This window comes from Melospiza georgiana, chromosome 20 (genome assembly GCF_028018845.1).
Source record: "Melospiza georgiana isolate bMelGeo1 chromosome 20, bMelGeo1.pri, whole genome shotgun sequence".
Taxonomy (NCBI): Eukaryota; Metazoa; Chordata; class Aves; order Passeriformes; family Passerellidae; genus Melospiza; species Melospiza georgiana.
Genome location: NC_080449.1, coordinates 6,997,219 through 7,016,438, shown reverse-complemented (window position 1 = coordinate 7,016,438; position 19,220 = coordinate 6,997,219). Strand labels below are relative to the sequence as shown.

The window sequence follows — 19,220 nt, the reverse complement described above, 5'->3', positions numbered from 1 at the left end:
TCATTCAGGAGCCACAGCTGGTAGTGCAAGTGGCCTCTGATTTGGTTAACAAAACTTGCTCTGGGGGCCAGACTGGCTTTGTTTGTTCCTTATGTCTCCTACTCTAATTCAAGGCTTTTATTCAGCTATAAATCTACTCATAAAATCTGTGATTTTGTAATCTGAGCCACAGCTCTGCAGTGGTGTCAGCTGAGATGGGCCCTTGAACTGCAGCCCTGGAGGTGCTGCCAGCATCCCCTCAGCCCCCTGCCCCCAGGAGAGATTGTGGGAGTTGTGTTTCACATCACAAGCTGATAAAGAGGAGGGTGGAGCAAGGGCTGGCTGTGCCTCAAGACCTGGAGGGAATGGGCTGAACTTATTTTTTGTCCAGCAGAAAGCAATCTTGGGGGCACATTCTCACTGTACAATCCCCTGACACAGGAGGGTGCAGTCAGGCTCTGCTCCCAGGGAACAAGGGGCAGCAGGAGAGGGATGGCCTCAAGCTGTGCCAGAGGAGGTTCAGACTGGACATCAGGAGGAATTTCTTCACTGAAAGATTTGTCAAGATTGGAAGGGGCTGCCCAGGGAGGTGGTGGAGCCCCCACCCATGGAAAGTGTCCAAGGAGTGACTGGAGTGGTGCTCAGTGCTCTGCTTTGGTTGACAAGGGGGGGAATTGGTCACAAGTTGGACTTGACCTTGGAGTGTTCTCCAACCTTAATGATTCTGTGACCTTGTAAAATTAATTTTTGCTTCAGCAGTCTCTCCAAAGGCTTAACACTGAAATTCTGCCTGGTAAAGGCAGCTGGACAGAGCACCCTGGAGCTCCAGGGGGAGTCACAGAGCTCATTGCAGCCTTCCCTCTGGCTTCTCTCATTTTCTTCTTTTTTAAGGAAGAGAGATATTTTCAGTGCTTAATTAAGAGCTGAGACAGAATTACTCTCCAGCCATGCAGCAGCAGCAGTCTCTGGTTACACCTGCCCATTTTACAATGGCAGTGATGGTGCTGTCCCCACTCTGGGGCTGGGATAAGGGCTGTATGAGGAGCCTGATGAGTGCAGGGGTGTGCTGGAGGCACGGACAGCAACGTCATCCTTGGCACTTCTCATCTCCTGGGTGTTGAGCTTGCTGAGAAATGAGGAATTGTGATGTTTTCTCTGAAAACTAAAAATCCAGGCTGGGTGGGGTTAGCACCCCTTCCCTCTGGCAGGGGGTAATTTGTCAGTGTCAGACACGGTGTGCAAACCAAGCTGTGGATGGACATGAGCAGGGAGCACTTGCCTAGTCCAGAGGCTTTGGGCAGGAACATCTGTCCCTCCTGGCAGTCAGCTGTCAGGAGAACTGGGTGCTCCCTTTTAGCTGAACCCCCTTTTCCTCAGGCTGCGCAGGTCCAGCTCAGTTTCCACCTTCCCTACATCCCAGTTACTCCTGAAATGCGTGGTTTGCTTGTTTAAAATAGTCAGTGATTGCCCTCTCCTGGCTGGTCTCTCTTACTGCTGCATTGCAGCGCTGCTTTTTGGCTGAGCACTTTTCCAGGCTCAGAGGGCAGCTCCAGGCTGACTCTCCCAGCTCGGGGCTGGATGACACGCAACGTGAATTGGCTGTTTGTTCTCTTTTTGCAAATCTTCAGAACCATTTTCTCTCAAAGAACGGGCACCAAACAGTGTCTAATTTGAAGGGAAGGTTTATTGGCCTGTGTGGGGTCAGTTCCCTGCAGTGCCAGGCCCGGGGGTGCCTGGGGCAGGGGATGCTGTGGATGCAGCCCCGGGCTCTGGGTGGGGGCTGCTGCTGCCTTCGGCTGCTTTCACTTGACACACCTCCTGTCAAAGCAACAGAAACAGGGGCAGTGAATCTGCCAAGCTGCCAGCAACAGAGAATTTACTCAAGAAAGAAGAAATTTTCCTCTCCCCTTTTAGCTGATTCCCTGTCCTATCCAAGGCACAGTCAATGCTTGCCCAGGCACTCAGCTCCTGCTGGTGCCACTTTCCAGGCCTGTGCTGGAAAGAGGAAAAAGTTTCTGGGGCAAAGCTGGGCTATGTGTGCTCTGAAGGAAAGGGAGAACTCAGACTTTGGGGGAAATAAGTAAAAACCTTGTGGTTCTGTTAATGCCTGCAGCTGACAGGGGCTTTGTGAGGCTGCTCCTGTACTCTGCTCACATCCACCTCCTTCAGCCTGATCACAAAGGCCCCCAAAATGTTTTCTGTGTTTGTTTAGTTGGTTTTTTACTCCTCAGGTGCAGTGGCTTACTTTGGCCAGTAACTGCCAACTCCAATTGCACCAGAACTTGTAAGCACAGACAGTCCTGATCAATTCCCCTCACGTTGCCCAAATTTAAATGTGATCCAGAGACTGCAACCCCCCCCAGTCCCCAGCTGTGTGCAGTTAATGTAGAGGAGCTGGGCTCTGCCTCCCAGGTGCTGCTTGTTTGCTAAATTGGAGAGGAGACCTGCCCCAGGTGCAGCCCCATTCCCAGGGTTCCACCCTCTGTCCTATCCTCCATTCCCCTGATCGCCTGGGGCAGGTTTAAAAGCAGCTCTTGAGGCTGGAGAGGTGTTGGGGACAACGTTGGATCCAGCCTGGTGGCTTGGAGTGGGTTTGGGCACCTCTGAGAACCCAGAGCCTGCAGATGTGGGTGAGCGGGTGACCAGCACAGAGCAGCAAGGGTAAGATGTTCTTCTCCTTCACTTTGCAAACAGGAGCCCCTGCCAAGCTGACTCAAGGTCTGGGTTATTTGCAGGATAAAATGTCTTAAATCTGGTGGCAGAGTGAAAAATGGGCCTGGTTAATGTTTTGGTGGAAAACCTGAAGGAAAAAATCCTTGGGGCCTCCTGCCCTTTCTGCAGCTTCTGGGGCAGCTGGCCCTTGCTAGGGAGCAAAACCAGGGATTTCAAGGCAAAACCAGTAACTTCAGGGCAAAACTCCCTTGCCTTTTCCCCTGGCAGGGATGGCAGGCTGTTAGCAGGGCTGCCAGAGGAGATGCTCAGTGCAGGCATTTGCTTTAGGGCAGCTATTTCAAACCTCGGTTGAAGCAAGCCTGTGATGATTTAACCCCCTAAATAATTTCCAACATCTTGAAAATGTCTCTGAGAGCCCAGCTGGGAGCTGGGGGTGCAGCTGGGCTCCTGCAGCCCTGCCTGGAGGTGGTTTTGGTGATTCTTGGTGGTTTTGGTGGCTCAGGGTGCTCAGTACCGTTTTCCAGGGCGCGTACACGATCTGCTCTGCCCTCAGCCCCAGGCACTCGGCGTGCTGCTCGAATTCCTCCCGCTCTGCCGTGCTCAGGCTCCGGTTCCTGGCTGGGGGAGGATGTGTCAGCTGTTAGATGTGGCCTGGTGGCCTCAGCACAGCCCTTGGTGTCCCTGTCCTTGCTGCTCCCCTTCCCCAGCAGTGCTTGCAGTGGGTGTGCTCTGTGTGGGGGTCCCTCACCTTCACAGTGAATCCACCTGAACAAAACCAACCCTGGGCATCTCTCCCTTAACCCTCTCCCAAAAAACTCTGCTTCTGCATGCTTAAAGGGGTTGCAGGATGGTTTAATACTCCTGAAGCGTCAGGAGAGACCAAGGTGGAATATGGAGGCAGTTTTCTATCTGTGCTTTCAAAATCTCTTAAGCAACTGCTTTGCAGCGTGGCAAGGCGATGGGGAACCCTCTTAGGGTCAAAACTGCTGCTTTATGGGTTTGTGGTTAAATCTGATCAGCTTTAGCACTGCAAAGCCACATGCTCTGCCCTGGGAGGTAAATACTGAAACATCATGGTTGGCTTGCAAATATTGAGATTTTACAATGATATCAATGCTGAATTGTGTTTGCTTCCTGTTCTTTGAATATTTATGCTGTAAGTGGGCTTGGTTTTTAACTTGCTTTTCCTGCTCTGCCAAGAGATGTGGGGTTTAATGGGGTTTGCAAATCCCCTGACCCCTGGAGTGTTGGTCTCAGGGAAGTCACTGTTGGTGAGACCAAGCTGCCGTGTGGCTTTAGTTGATAACTTTGTGTGGGTGTGCCATGATAGCTTTAAATGACTTTAGGATGGAGCTCCATACCATACAGATACTGCCCCAAATAGGTCCTTTCCCTCTGCATTTGGTACTGGATGAGTAAGAGGTTTTCAGAGCTCGTGTTCATCAGCATCCCCTCAGTCTGCTGGGTCATGGCTTGGAGAGAACAGACACAGACAGAACACACAATAACTCAGATTTGCAGTGCTGCAGCAGCAATAAGATCCAGGTGTGGCAGTGTCAGTAGTCCCTGGGATTCAGCTTCCAGTAGCAGGTGAAGAAAAATGTCCTGAAATAGGGTGATTCTTTTGGCTCTTGGTTTATATAAATTGTATTTCTTAAAAATGGGGCTGGGGTGTGAAAGAGCCAAAGTTGCTCATCTCCTGTCCTGCTGTTGGGATGGGGTGTGCTGGGACTCAGGGTGTGAGGGGTCAGTGCAATTGTGTCCCAGGGGCTGTAGTTCCCACCCCAGACTGGCTCACCCCACTTCCCCAGCAAGGAGGAAGAGCTCAGAACCAGAGGCTTCCTTAATCCCTGAAACCTGCCCTGGGTGTTCCCTCCTGCCCCCGAGGGATTGTGAAATCACTTCACAAACAGGATGGGGCTCTCCTGCAGGGATGGGAGCAGGCTGGCTCCTGGCACAGCTTTGCTCTGGGAGTTTATGTGGCTGCAGAGCAGGGCTGTGACCCTGGGCTGCCCCAGGAGCAGCATTTCTGAGTTTCTTCATCTGCCCATTTCTAAAATAGTAGTGTTCTGGATGCTCTTATATAGGAACCATAATATTAGGAGAGTATTTTTTCTTATTTTTGTGAGCAATCGGTTTTGCTTAAAGCTAACAAATTATTAATTTCTCTAAAGCACTCATGAAAACCTTTATCAAATTCCCTTCATTTCTGTGGTCTCTGACACAAAGTGCTTACCTGAAAGCATAAAGCATCTGTGCCTACATTTATGGATATCAGAAAGGCCAGTAAGACATTAAAGCTAAGTTACAACACCAATACTAGTAAGGCTAATATCTAAAATTACTACAATAGCAAATAAATGGGCAGTATAACCAACTTCTCTCTGTGTTATTTGCTACTGTAGTAATCTAAAATTACTAGAATAGCAAATAAATGAGCAGTATAACCAACTGCTCCCTGTGTTAGCCTCACAATATCCTTAACAGGATTTCCACCTTGCAATCCCATCAGGTACACAGCTCTGGGGTATCACAATTCTGGGCTGGGTCCCTCTATCCCCTTTATTCCTGGTGCCCCCAGGGGCAGGAATAACCTGGGTGCCCCTGGGTTTGGAGCCCACCGAGGCTTCAAACAGGCAGAGACTCTGGGATAAAACACATCAGATAATGTAAAACGGGGAAATGGGCCCTTTGTGTGTCTGAAACCGTGGGCTGGCTGTTAACCCCTTCCGTGCCACTCACCGTTCTTCACCAGGGTGGCGTTACCGGCGGTGACTTCCAGGTAGGTCAGGTTGTGGGTGTAACATTGGTCCCCGCTGGAGAGAGAGGGCAAGGGGGCGATGCTGTTGTGTGGAAGGAGCAGCAAAGCCCCAGCCCCGCCCCGGGCACCTCTCGCCTCCTCCTCAGGGTTAATTCCTCTCGCTGTTGTAATCGAGGCGTTTCTGTCCCTCCAGTGGCAGCTCACGGTCCCAGCCCTGCCATTGCTCGCCCACCCCTTGGCGCTCAGGCGTTTTCCACCCTGAAATCACTGAAACCTCAAAGCGCTGCCTGTGTTGGCGCAGAAAAATTCATCCCCTGAAATTCTGACCCTGTGGGGGAACAGGCTTTGGTGCCTGGCAGGGTCAGCAGCCACGGCACAGGGACTTGGGGAAAGGTCTTGTCCTTGCCTGCAGGGCTCGGTGCCCGTGAGACCTCTGTGCCCTGCAAAACTTGTCTGAACCTGTTTGATCTGTTGAAATAAATAGTAAATAAAGGGGACGAGGGAGAGGGTGCACAGAGCAGGCAGGAGCGACTCCTTTTGGAGAAACCACTCTGGAACCGCGCTGGCGTTTTGTGCTGGAGGATTTCAGGGCAGCAGCAGGGCGGGGATGGGTTCGGGGTGCAGGGCCCGCATCTCACACGGCCACGAAGTGGCTGATGAGCAGCTCCTGCCCCGGCCCCGGCTCCAGGCGCAGCAAGGCGTGGTCGATGAGCAGCATCTCCACCTGGTGCTGGGGGAACTGGGCAGCCCCTGCCACGTACAGCCAGGTGCCCGGCAGCTGTGGGGAGGGAGGGACAGGAGAGTTTGCAGGAGAAACCCTGGGATTTCCACCCTCCCCGGGGCAAAATTGATATTCGCGGGTATTCCGCTCGGGCTCTTGAGTTGGCGGCAATAAGGTGAAATATTTGCAAGTGGAAAAAACCAGCTGGGTGTGGGGGTTGGGAAGGGTGCCGGCACCGGCAGGGACAGCACAGCCCGGCTTTATCGCAGGCGATTCCCACCCAAAACCACCCAACCCACCCGCCTTGTTTTGAGGTCACTGCTGGGAACGTGAAGAAACGGGTTCATTCCAGGTGTTTTGGACACCAAACTTTTCCCGTTTGCTGCAGGTGTTTCACCGGCAGTACCTCGGGGAAGCAGAGGGCACACGGCGGGGTTTTTCCCTGTCCCAGGGGCACACGGTGGGGCTGTGCCCGGTGCCATGGACACGGTGGGTTTTTCCCTGTCCCAGGGGCACACGGCGGGGCTGTGCCCGGTCCCGCGGACACGGTGGGGCTGTGCCCGGTCCCAGGGGCACACGGTGGGGCTGTGCCCTGTCCCATGGACACGGTGGGGCTGTGCCCGGTCCCATGGACACGGTGGGTTTTTCCCTGTCCCAGGGGCACACGGTGGGTTTTTCCCTGTCCCAGGGGCACACGGCGGGGCTGTGCCCGGTCCCATGGACGCGGTGGGTTTTCCCTTTCCCGGGGCACACGGTGGGGCTGTGCCCGGTCCCATGGACACGGTGGGTTTTTCCCTGTCCCATGGACACGGTGGGGCTGTGCCCGGCCCCGGGGGCACACGGTGGGGCTGTGCCCGGCCCCGGGGGCACAGCGAGGCTCCGCACAGCCCCCAGGCTGGCAGCGGGCGGGGGCAGCCCCAGCCCCGGTTCCCCCCTACCTTGGAGGCCGTGTCGCTGTCCGGGCGCTGCGCTCCGCAGGGCAGCGCATCCGCGGGGAGCAGCGCAGCCAGCGCCAGGACGGCGGCGAGCGCCGGGCCCATGGCTGTGCGGGACACACGGACACGCAGACAGACAGACACACGGACAGACAGACAGACAGACAGGCGGGGCCGGCTCTGCTGGGAGGGGACAGGATGGGCCCGGCCGGATCCGCCCCGGTGTCGCAAGCGGTGCCCGGGGGAGCCTCGGGCTCGGCGCCCGCCCCGGCCGGGATGGGGCTGCGATGGGAGCGGGATGAATCAATCGATAGGCTGGGTATTGCGAATCAATCAGCTGGTTATTATGAATCAGTGAGCTGGCGATTGCAAATCGATAAGCTGGTGATTGTAAATCAATGGGCTGGTTATTGCGAATCAATCAGTAGGTTGGGTATTGCAAATCAAAGGAGACTCGGACAAAGGGGAGAGAGGATGATGCATCTGACTCCATCATCAGAAGGCTAATTAATTGCTTTATTATGATATACTATGTACCTTGTATCTAAACTGAATCTGCCCTGCACTCACCCTTGCTCACGCTGCACTCATCTCTGATTCTCTGGTGTCTGTCCTGTGACAGTCCACACACACACCTGGCCCTGATAAGCCAAGGGCACAAAACATCCTCACTGTGGGTAAACAATCTCCATATTGCATCCCATTATCCCATTGCATTCTACTTTGACACAACACAGGCACAGCAAGAGAAGTAAGAATTGTATTTTCCTTCTTCTCTGCTTGTCTCACAGCTCCTCTCTGTTCAGAGGGCATGTGGATACCACAGCTGGTGATGCAGTTACTGCATTTAAACTCCAACCTGCCCTAAATCTGCCCATTTCCCCCCTGAGCAGCTGCTGTAGTCACCTTTTGCTCTGCTGTTCAGGTGTGCATCCTCTCCCAGAGCTGGTTTGGCTGCAGACCCCCCTCCCCAGTCTCAGGCAAAGCCCAAGGGTGTCACAGACATATTTTATGAAAAATCCTTTTGCCAGGATCTTTTCTCCTGAGAAGCTTCAGCTTCATGTTTTGCTGCTTTGGAATGTGATCTGGAGAATTGTTTACCCAGCATGGGAAATTGTTTTTACTTGGTGACCAATGACAGCCACCTGTGTCTGTCGAGGCAGTGAGCAGTCACAAAATTTTATTATCATTCCTTTCCTTTCTAGCCTTCTGATGAAATCCTTTCTCCTACTCTTTTAGTATAGTTTTAATATATCATTATATATATATAATATTAAAAGAAAATTATATTTATAATTTATATATATAATAAAATAATTAATCAGCCTTCTGAAACACAGAGTCAAGATTCTCATCTCTTCCCTTGTTGGGGTTGCCTGCAATTCCACACAAGGGGGCTTTGAAGAGAAGGTGCTTTTGCTGTCCTTGCCACAACTGGCATTGAAAGTGGTGTTTATGGGTCTCAGGGGTCACCCCTGTCCTGTTGGGCACATCCCCAGGGCAGCTCCTGTCCCTCCCTGTCCTGCTGCTGTCCCTGTGTGTCAGGCAGGTCCTGTTTCCCTGGCATTTGCTGTGCCTTTTCCTCTCTGGAGCCTCCCTGAGCACTCTGCTCTGGCTCTGGGTGTTGGTTTCCCCCATCCTCTCCCCTTTCCCTCCTCAGGGACACCAGGGGAAGGGGCAGTGTCACCTCTTGTCACCAGAGCTGTACCGGGAAAGACGTGAACAAGGAATTGTCATCCTCTGGATTTCTCAGCCCAGTCAATTCCTTAAAGAAGAGATGGTTTTGGAAAAGTAGGAACTAATTCTATGCTGGCAGGTAATTGTTCTTCCCTGGATGATTTTATCTGAGAGTTAACTTACCTTTCCTTATGCTAAAATAAGAATCCTTGTCACTGATTTCCCATTCACTGGGCTGTTACTCTCAAAAGAGTCACTATTTGCAATGATTTAGTACAAGGCAAAAAAAGAAAAATAGGACACGGTTTATGTCCAATGCATGAATTTTACTTTTTTAACTTTATGGGGATTTCTTCTGGAAATTACCCTTGGCAGAATAACTGATGGTGTTATGGTGCAGCTGCTTGTTCAGCCGCCCCACACCCCTCTGCAGTGGGGTAAGGAGAATCAGAAAAAGGTAAAAAATTGTAGTTTGAGATGAGATTGGTGTAGATGGAGCCTTGTGGGGTTTGGGAATGGAGGGTGGGGATGTTGAGGCGCTGGCAGTGCTGTGGTGGGGGAGGCTCGGGGGGTTTGCAGGTTCCTGTGTCACCCTCAGGGCTGGGGGCTCCTGTCCCAATGTCTGAGGCTGGGAGGGTGCCCTGGCACCCCAGAGCTGGCTGAGGGCTGTGCCCCAGTGCCCACTGCCACCCTTGGCCCTGGCTGGGTTCTGTCTGGAGCATTTCACATCCCTGGGTGGGTTTGGATGCAGCACCACGGGCAGGGCATGGAGGGTGTCCCAGAGGAGATGGAGCAGGAGCAGCCAGTGGGTGAAACACAGGAGTTTATTTTGGGCTCGTGAGAACAGTGAAACCGGGTGTTTAGTGCAGGAGGAAAAACCAAAACATGGATGGGATAAATAGGATAGGAGGTTCTGAGGCTGTGCTGGGGCTGCAGGAGGATGAGGATGGAGCAGCTGACCCGGTCCATGGGGTTACCCCAGCTGAGGATCTGCATTGTCTTCACCCCTGGGCAGGGGACAGGCGTGCTGGGGAGAGAGGAGAGATGTCAGCTCCAGGGGGAGAGGAGAGATGAGCTCTGGGAGAGGGGAGAGATGAGCTCTGGGGGAGGGGAGAGATGAGCTCTTGGGAGAGATCTCAGCTCTTGGGGTTCACCCCAAACCCCAGGAATGGCTGGGGGCTCAGGGGGAGTGGGGATGCCCAGCAGGGAAGCTGTGCTGTGAGGGACTAAACTCACAAAATCCCCCAGAGCCCCATCCCAGCTGGGAACAGAGCCTGGCCTGGGGCTCGCCCAGCCACGAGGGGTTGGTACCTCTGTGGAAGCGTGGAACACCTCCTGCTCAGTGAAGCCCAGGCACCTCAGGTGGGCTTTGAACTCCTCCAGGTGCTCCTTGCTCACGTTGGGTGTCCGTGCTGTCAGAGAAATGGAAAGGGAGGGAAGGAAATGGAGTTTTAGGGTTCTTTGCTCCTGGGTGATCCCTGTAGGGCAGATGGGGAGCTCACTGCCCGTTCCCATCTTTCCCCTCTCTGTACAAAGGGAAAAGGGGCTTTTTGCCCTGCTTGTGAGCACTGAAGATGTCCATGGCCCTTGATCTGCTCACCTGAGAGACTCAGATTTGGGGAGTCAATGTTGATGTGGTTCAGGATCAGCAGGTCTTTGTCACTTTGGATCAGTCTGGCCGTTGAAGCCACCCCGTTATCATCAACTGCGAGGGATGGAGAGAGTGAGATTTCCCCAGTGGTGAGGATCCACCCCATGCTGAGCCCCTCATCACCTTCCATCCTTGCCCCTCATCCCAGTGGGGACCACTCTGGTCCCACAGTGCTGCCATAGATGTGCTGGGTGGGGGAAGAAATTTATTTCCCCACCTCCAGATGTGATTTTAGGTGTAAAAGGCTCAGGGGGCCACATACTGGGGGGCAGAAGCAGGAGGGTTCAAGGGCTGGCTGAGTCCCCCATTATCCCATTATCCCATTATTCCACCCCATTATCCCATTATTCCACCCCATTATCCCATTCCCATTCCATCCCCATCCCCATGACCCCATTATCCCATTCCACCCCATTATCCCATCCCATCCCAGTGGAGCTTTACCATGCACCAGGGTGGAGTTCTCCTGGAAGACCTGGATCTTGCTGAAGTTCCTCACCACACAGGTCTCATTCCTGTGGGGCAGAGAGGTCAGAGGCAGCACATCCCCCCCCAGCTTGCCCCAAGCAAACCTGAGGGATCTGGGACATGAGCAGGGCTGCAGAGCTTCCATAAATGAGGCACAGCTGCTCTCCAGCCCTGAATTTGTGGGGTGTCTCAGCCCAGAGGGTGGAAATGCCCCGGGGATGGGCGAGCCAGCTCAGGGCATGAATCCCTGTCCTTACATCCTGATGATCTCCGTGATGTTGAGCTCGTCCTCGTGGCTGCCAGGAGAGAAGGAAAACGCCTCGAATGTCACTGCTGTCAGCTCTGCCAGGTGAGGGGGGTACCTGGAGGCACCAGCGATGTAGAACCACTGTCCCAGGAGCTGCAGAGGGGAGCAGAGAGGGGGAGGTTGGGGGGCTGTGCCAGGTTCACCCCCAGGCACCCGTGAGTGGAACCAGAGGCTGTGTCTGAGTCCCAGGAGCAGGGGTTGGGTGGGATCCAGGCTTGGTGAGGGTCCCTGGGCTTTGTCCCCTTTCTGTTGAGGCACTGCTCCAGCTCCCAGCATGGCCAGTTCTCTCTGCAGTGCTGTTTCTCCTGCTCCAGGCCAGGCTGTCATTGCTTTCCTCCCATTAAAACCTCCCGAGAGATTCGGTTCTGTTTATGCAGTGAAGGGTTTGCGGATGGAGACTCCTGACCTGAGCCACCACCACTTGAAGGACTTAAAATAGAGTGGTGAGGCATTGGGATGGTGCTGCCCAGCCTGGCTGGCTGGGAGATGGAAGCAGGAATCCCCAGAAAAGCCTGGTCATGAGATTATGGGTGCAGAGCTGCAAGGCTTCGCAGGGAAGGGGTGCCGTCCCTGTGCAGCACTCTGGATTTTTTTAGGAAAACAAGCATGGACAGGCAATGAGATAAACACATGGTTCTCCCATGACCTTCTCCTGTGTCCACGAGGGCTGGGGGCTGACAGGAAGGGAGAGGATGGTGCCTTGGCTGAGGCAGGGCTTACCTGAGGGACGGTGCTGCCGTTGAAGGTGACGGGGACGAGCGGGGAGCAGCTCTGGGGCTCGGTGGCCAGGGCCAGGGGCAGCCCCAGGAGGAGGATGAGGGTGGCCAACATCTCCTGGCTGTGCAGGAGGAGATGCACAGGATCTCCTGCTCTGCCAGCTCGGCTCTGTGCCTTATATAGGGCTGCCAGCAAGGCTGGGCATCCCCAGCACCAACGTCCCCGTTCCGCTGCTGGGCTGTTTGCTCAGGCCTGAGGCAACAGCAGGTGGAGGAAATCCAACTTGCAAAATCTTGGATTTCTCCAGCACAAAAGGGGGAAACAGCCCCCCCTTGCCCCAGCCTCATGCTTCCCCGATGCAGGCTTTTGTTCTCAGAAACTGCAATTAATTTTGTGGGTGCCTGGCAAAGCGCTCGGCAGCTTCAGGTGTGTTTGGAGAGCCTGGGGACACCGAGGGCAGCAGGACATGGCATTCCCTCACAGGGCAAAGGAACCCTGGTGGAGATGGCTGCTGGCAGCTCTGAGAGCTTTGGTGCACACTCACCTGGTGGCACAGGGGCTGCACAAGGGCTCAGGTGTGCCTTGGGGAGTCCATGGGGGCTTCCTTGGCCAAGAGGCAGGGAACCCATCAGTGCAGAGGGCACGGACCTTTTCTCTTTTTTCTTTTCTTTTAAAAACTATAAATTAGGCTCAGACCTTTTAAAAATCATAAATTACCACTTCTTTAAATGCAGCATCTCCCTGTCTAACAGCGCCGTGCAGCTCCTCTAATGTTGGCATCGCAATTAAGCGTGGTGATTAATTAATTAATTACACATTTTTGCTTTCCCCCTGTGCTCAGCAGCTGCTCCATCCCGGCGGCTCGGGGTGGGACAATGACCCAGCCGGGTTCGGGGCAGCCCCAGCCGGGCCGTGCCGGGAAGGGCCGAGCGGGGCTGGGCAGGGTCGGCTCTGCCCCTTCCCGGCGCTGCTGTCGCAATCTGCCCCGGCCAAGGCAGCTCCGCCGCTTTTTGCCCCCAAAAAACAGGATTTTTTTCATTTTACTTCCTTCTTTCCATTTGCTGCCCGCTTTTTTTGCCCCCTCCCCCCTGCTGTTGCCCTCGTCTTTCCTCTTTTCTCTCCCGTAGTTTTCCCCCTCCTCCTTTGCACCCCAGCCCAACTTTTCTTTCTTTTTTTCTTTCTTTTTTTCTTTCTTTTTTTCTTTCTTTTTTTCTTTCTTTTTTTCTTTCTTTTTTTCTTTCTTTTTTTCTTTCTTTTTTTCTTTCTTTTTTTCTTTCTTTTTTTCTTTCTTTTCTTTTTTTCTTTCCTTTTTTCTTTCCTTTTTTCTTTCCTTTTTTCTTTCCTTTTTTCTTTCTTTTTTTCTTTCTTTTTTTCTTTCTTTTTTTCTTTCTTTTTTTCTTTCTTTTTTTCTTTCTTTTTTTCTTTCTTTTTTTCTTTCTTTCTTTCTTTCTTTTTTTCTTTTTTTCTTTCTTTTTTTCTTTCTTTTTTTCTTTCTTTTTTTCTTTCTTTTTTTCTTTCTTTTTTTCTTTCTTTTTTTCTTTCTTTTTTTCTTCTTCCTTTCCTTCCCCCTTATTTTCCCTTCTTTTTCTTCCTTTCCTTCCCCCTTATTTTCCCTTCTTTTTCTTCCTTTCCTTCCCCCTTATTTTCCCTTCTTTTTCTTCCTTTCCTTCCCCCTTATTTTCCCTTCTTTTTCTTCCTTTTCCTTTTCCTTTTCCTTTTCCTTTTCCTTTTCCTTTTCCTTTTCCTTTTCCTTTTCCTTTTCCTTTTCCTTTTCCTTTTCCTTTTCCTTTTCCTTTTCCTTTTCCTTTTCCTTTTCCTTTTCCTTTTCCTTTTCCTTTTCCTTTTCCTTTTCCTTTTCCTTTTCCTCTCCTCTCCTCTTTTTATTTTCCCTCCTTTTTCTTTCTTTTTCTTTCTTCTTTTCCTTTATCTTCTTTTTTTCCCTCCTTGCTCCCCAGCACCATGGCAGGATGGGGACAGGGATGTGTCACAGCAGTTGGGAGCCCAGGGGATCCCAATTTTGTGCATTTGGCATCACAGGAAGGTTTGGGGTGTGGGTTTGCCTCCTCAGATCATTTAGGGCAACCTCTGGGAAATGGGGTGTTTCTGCACCTCTTTCCCACCTAGTTTCTTATGAAGAAAACAAAAAACCAAACCATTCCAGTCCTGTTCTGTTGCCTCAGTTTTAAATATTTATTTAAAGTTAAAAAAAAAAAAAAAGGAAAAAGAAAAGGAGAGAAAAAAAAAAGCTTTAAGGAGAACAAATGGTAACTGCAGCCTTGAGAAAACCCAAAACCAATGGCATGGGATGAGAAATGGAGGGATCTGGGGGTTGCAGGGGGCAGTGAGTGATGGGTGGTGGTGATTCTGGCCTGGGGATGAGGTATTTCTGGCAGGGGCTGCGTAGAGGGCGAGGTATTAGGGACAGATCCTGTTAACCTGTTCTGATGGTGATTGGGAACCAACCAGCAGGCAGTAGTGACAAAAAAAAAACAAACAAAAAAAAATACACAAAGAGAGACTCACAGATAATTTTTTTCCCCTCAAAAAAATAAAATCCATAGTCCATATGAGACATGAAAACTCCAAACAGGCACTGAAAAGTTTCTGATACAGTACAGCTCTGATTACATCAATATTATTCCTTATATAGAATTAAAGATTACCATAATTATCCTCTTTGAAAAAAAATCCTCCAAATTTACATATAGAGACTAAATTTCTACAAAACTTAACAGAACAAAACCCTGGCAAGCTTGGCTGGGTTCTGAAACAAGGTACCATCATGTCAGTCTTGACAGAGGGGCTGAGGGAAGAGTTGCAGAGCTGGGATTGAACGTGAGCTTAGTCCAGGGAGTCTTGTGGGCAACTCAGGACAGCCCAACCCAACCAACCCCAAAGGAGCTCTCTGAGGCTCAACACTTCCAGATGAGCTGTGGCCCTCACTCCTCTCCCAAAGCAGTGAAGTGCTGATGAACAAAAAAACCAAATTATCCCATAGGTGATGCTGGCTGTGGTGTGAGTTGTGTTATTGACACCCATGGCCACTGAAGGATCCCTTTTAAGGTAAGGTGGCTGTTTCTTTGATTTAACTGTAGAACATAATCTCCTCTCTTCCCAGAGAGATGAGTCTATGGGGCTTTTTCTTTTTTGGGACTGTGGCAAGACATTGTAGCACCTTCACAACCTTAAATAAAGTCATATATATAAAATAACACACTTTTTTAAGAGCACCAGAGATTTCACAGTGAGAGGTAGAAACAAATCAGATGAGCCCATTCCCTCTCTCTATTTTAGCACCAATCTCTTCCCCTCTCCTCTTTCCATTCCCCCTTCCTTTCTTCCTAACTGTCCCCTACTCCAACACCTCACCTTGAGAGGGAGTCTTGATTAAACTCATGGAAGGAGGAACTTGGCTTTTTTTTTTTCTTTTTTTTTTTTTCCTTTTTCTTTTTGCTTTAAATAATATAATATATATATTTTGTTTCTTCTAATATTGCACATCAAAATGCTTCCTGTACACAGAGCAGCCAGATTCAACTTGCAGCTCCGCCTGGGAGACCTGATGCAGCACGTGGCTGTCCAGAAGGCAACAAGCTCTGAGAGGGAAGCTCTATTTTTTTTTTTTTAAATCATTTTTTTTTTCCAATGGAAAGAACATTTGGTAACTCAGGAACCAGACAAAAATGGGTGGGTGGGTGGATAGGGGGGGGAAAGAACAAAAAACCCCACGCGCTGTGAGACGCTTGAGGTTTCTCTCAATGTTTTCTTTGGTCATGGAAAAAGCTTTGTGTGTGTGGAACCACAACACCCAGCCCCCTGATCCCTTTGCACTGCTCACTCCTGACTGATGCCTGCTTCCCCCACGTCCTTGTTCCTCCTCCTTTTCCAACAACTGGCAGAGTTCAGTAGATCGCGGGCTCTCGGAGAGCTGGAGCAGGAGTTGGCCCAGAAGGCACAGCCCAGCTGTCCCTGCTGCAGAGGGGGGCAGAGAGAGCCCCTGTGAGCACAGGCCAGGCTGGGGATGGAGCTCAGAGCCTGGTGCCACAGCTGGGTTCAGAGGAAGCAGACAGGGCCAACCTCGAGGTGGTACTGCTGTCCTGGCTGCGAGGGGGGCAGGTTCTGGATGCTGACAATTGGCAGCTGCTGAGGGTCCTGGGTCCGGAAGGAAAAGAGGGTCCTGTGCCAGCGTCCGTCCTTGATCTGCATGGGGAGGGGTGAGACATTAACTGAAAGCTCCTCTAAAATCTCTAAATTCCTTAATGTTTCAGATAAGCTTTATTGGAGTTAATCGAAATCCTCTAAAATCTCTAAATTCCTTAAAGTTTGAGACAAGCTTTATCAGAGTTACTTAAAATAAATGGGTAGCCCTTGTAGAGTTAGTAAGAGTTAGTAGTTAACTAATAATTGATTGCTTGTCAGCACCATGTTTGGTTAGCTGGGTTTATAATGAAGAATATAGAAACTGATAAATAGCTTTTTAGGAACATAAGACAATTGTGGCCTCCTCTGTTCTGAAAACAATTGAGGACAGGGAATGGGAGTTCTACCAAGGGTTCATTTGTCATATTAGCAAAAGGTAGAAAGATCAGAAGGAGAAAGACTTCATTTACTTCTTCATCGTGGGACCCCTCCCCATGGAAGGAACCACCAACCCATTTCAAGGAACAAGCTACACATGTTTAATGGCTTTTGAACTAATTACCATACAGGGCGGGGACTGGGGTGTCCTGAAATAATGAATATGTATTTGTATTTTGGGTATTCAACACCTGTATAGACAAAAGGACTCTGTAATCACCTGTAAATTGTTGTGTGTATTTGGGAGCTATCCCACAATAAACATTCACTTTCTAACTTTAAACTGGTAGAGAGTTTTTGTCCAATATCCATATTTTTAATAAATCAGGGGGACAAAGCTGGTGAACCAGGGGGTCAGTCCTGCTGGAAAGGAATGTGTTCCATGAGGTGTGAGCCTGAAATCCCTCTGTGAGACACAGGACTGGCCCTTGGGCTGAGCAGGCCTGGGGTGGGTTTAGAGAGCATTTTGGGGAACCTTTAACCCTTTACTGAGCTTGGGTGGCACCACCAAGACAAACTCCACATGCTGTGAGCCTGAATGCAGCCCTGTGTCTCCTGACTCTGTGTGGCAGCAGACAAGAGCCAGGGTCACCATCCACGGGGAGCCATTTAACTGCTGCTGTCCATGACAAAGAACTTCAAAAATTCATCTTTTGCTTTCTATTTGAAGGCTTTCTGCTTCACAGGAGCTGTATAGCATCCTGAACTGGAAAATTAGTGATAAACCTGACCCTTCTCCCTTGTAGGATGAGCAACACAGATGTCACTGGAGCCCCAGAGTGGGCTCTTGTGGTATTTGCCACAAGGGGTCCCCAGGACGAGGTGTTCTTAGAATGCTAATTTATTATTCTATTCTATTCTATTCTATTCTATTCTATTCTATTCTATTCTATTCTATTCTATTCTATTCTATTCTATTCTATTCTATTCTATTCTATTCTATTCTATTTTTCTCCAGGTTCTTAGAAAGCCAATATTCTATTCTATTCTATTCTATTCTATTCTATTCTATTCTATTCTATTCTATTCTATTCTATTCTATTCTATTCTATTCTATTCTATTCTATTCTATTCTCTTTCTCTCAATATTTTTAGAAGGCTCATTTATTATTCTATTCTATTCTATTCTATTCTATTCTATTCTATTCTATTCTATTCTATTCTATTCTATTCTATTCTATTCTATTCTATTCTATTTCTCTCAATATTTTTAGAAGGCTCATTTATTATTCTATTCTATTCTATTCTATTCTATTCTATTCTATTCTATTCTATTCTATTCTATTCTATTCTATTCTATTCTATTCTATTCTATTCTATTCTATTCTAATTTTCTCCAGGTTCTTAGAAAGCCAATATTCTATTCTATTCTATTCTATTCTATTCTATTCTATTCTATTCTATTCTATTCTATTCTATTCTATTCTATTCTATTCTATTCTATTCTATTCTAATTTTCTCCAGGTTCTTAGAAAGCCAATATTCTATTCTATTCTATTCTATTCTATTCTATTCTATTCTATTCTATTCTATTCTATTCTATTCTATTCTATTCTATTCTATTCTATTCTATTCTATTCATCTCAGTATTTTTAGAAGGCTCATTTATTATTCTATTCTATTCTATTCTATTCTATTCTATTCTATTCTATTCTATTCTATTCTATTCTATTCTATTCTATTCTATTCTATTCTATTCTATTTCACTCAATATTTTTAGAAGGCTCATTTATTATTCTATTCTATTCTATTCTATTCTATTCTATTCTATTCTATTCTATTCTATTCTATTCTATTCTATTCTATTTCTCTCAATATTTTTAGAAGGCTCATTTATTATTCTATTCTATTCTATTCTATTCTATTCTATTCTATTCTATTCTATTCTATTCTATTCTATTCTATTCTATTCTATTCTATTCTATTCATCTCTCCATGTTCTTAAAAGGCTCATTTATTATTCTATTCTATTCTATTCTATTCTATTCTATTCTATTCTATTCTATTCTATTCTATTCTATTCTATTCATCTCAGTATTTTTAGAAGGCTCATTTATTATTCTATTCTATTCTATTCTATTCTATTCTATTCTATTCTATTCTATTCTATTCTATTCTATTCTATTCTATTCTATTCTATTCACTCTATACTAAAACTATAGTGTTGAATAAATGATACAGACAAAAGGCTTAACAAGAATGATAATGAAAAACTTGTGACTGACTCCTCAAAGTCCGACACAGCTGATGGTGATTGGTCATTAAGTAAAAACAATGTCCACACCACACTCCAAAGCAGCAAAACAGGGAGAAGCAAATGAGATAATATTGTTTTATTCTCTGAGGCTTCTCATCTTCCCAGGAGAAGAAACCCTAGTGAAGGGATTTTTCAGAAAATATGACAGTGGCAGGCTCTGGCATTTCTCTCCATTTATTTTTTCCCTCCTTCACAGCGACATACCTTGCAATCATCAGCTGCCACCTCTGGCCTGAGCTGCCCCGTGGCCTGGAAGACCTGCCCGTTCCAGGCCCTGAAGCGCAGGGCGCGCTCCGAGGGGCTCTCGGAGGAGCCCTCCCTCCACACAGAGGTGTTCAGGCAGTGGATGGTGATGTGCTGCACCACCTCCGAGCTCAGCAGCCTCAGGAAGTTCATCTGCACTCTCCCGATGTCGAAATCCAGCTGGAAGGTGACAGAGAGGTCATGGGGAGACCCTGCACAGGGGCTGAGGGTGGGGAGCAAAGGGGGTCCCTGT

At 48.9% G+C, this 19,220-nt stretch overlaps 3 protein-coding genes across 6 annotated transcripts in view; all 3 read right to left on the bottom strand.

The window, feature by feature from the left end:
* Window positions 1-1,652: 1,652 nt before the first annotated feature.
* On the bottom strand, window positions 1,653-7,174 carry LOC131092037 (alpha-1-acid glycoprotein-like). The gene is made up of 6 exons (XM_058038508.1): window positions 7,073-7,174; window positions 6,052-6,191; window positions 5,395-5,468; window positions 4,014-4,124; window positions 3,167-3,270; window positions 1,653-1,797 (listed from the first exon to the last, which is right to left on the bottom strand). The coding sequence occupies exons 1-6, from the start codon at window positions 7,172-7,174 to the stop codon at window positions 1,681-1,683; spliced, it is 648 nt and encodes a 215-aa protein (XP_057894491.1). The 3' UTR covers window positions 1,653-1,680.
* A 2,378-nt stretch (window positions 7,175-9,552) lies between these two features.
* LOC131091976 (alpha-1-acid glycoprotein-like) lies at window positions 9,553-12,034 on the bottom strand. Its single transcript, XM_058038389.1, has 6 exons — window positions 11,893-12,034; window positions 11,123-11,265; window positions 10,842-10,912; window positions 10,347-10,451; window positions 10,058-10,158; window positions 9,553-9,773 (listed from the first exon to the last, which is right to left on the bottom strand). Exons 1-6 carry the CDS (start codon window positions 12,001-12,003, stop codon window positions 9,720-9,722), a joined length of 585 nt encoding a protein of 194 aa, XP_057894372.1. The 5' UTR covers window positions 12,004-12,034; the 3' UTR covers window positions 9,553-9,719.
* Window positions 12,035-15,636: 3,602 nt separating this feature from the next.
* LOC131091757 (collagen alpha-1(XXVII) chain-like) overlaps window positions 15,637-19,220 on the bottom strand; it is a 145,106-nt gene continuing 141,522 nt past the window's right edge. For 3 of the 4 annotated variants that reach the window (XM_058037984.1, XM_058037985.1, XM_058037986.1), the window contains 3 exons: window positions 18,929-19,147; window positions 15,967-16,089; window positions 15,637-15,861 (listed from right to left, as the gene is read on the bottom strand). In XM_058037984.1, coding sequence (XP_057893967.1) covers window positions 15,724-15,861; window positions 15,967-16,089; window positions 18,929-19,147 — 480 coding nt within the window. In that variant the 3' untranslated portion in view covers window positions 15,637-15,723. Of the gene's footprint in view, window positions 16,090-18,928; window positions 19,148-19,220 lie in introns of all 4 variants that reach the window. The other variant, XM_058037987.1, reaches the window with a different exon arrangement.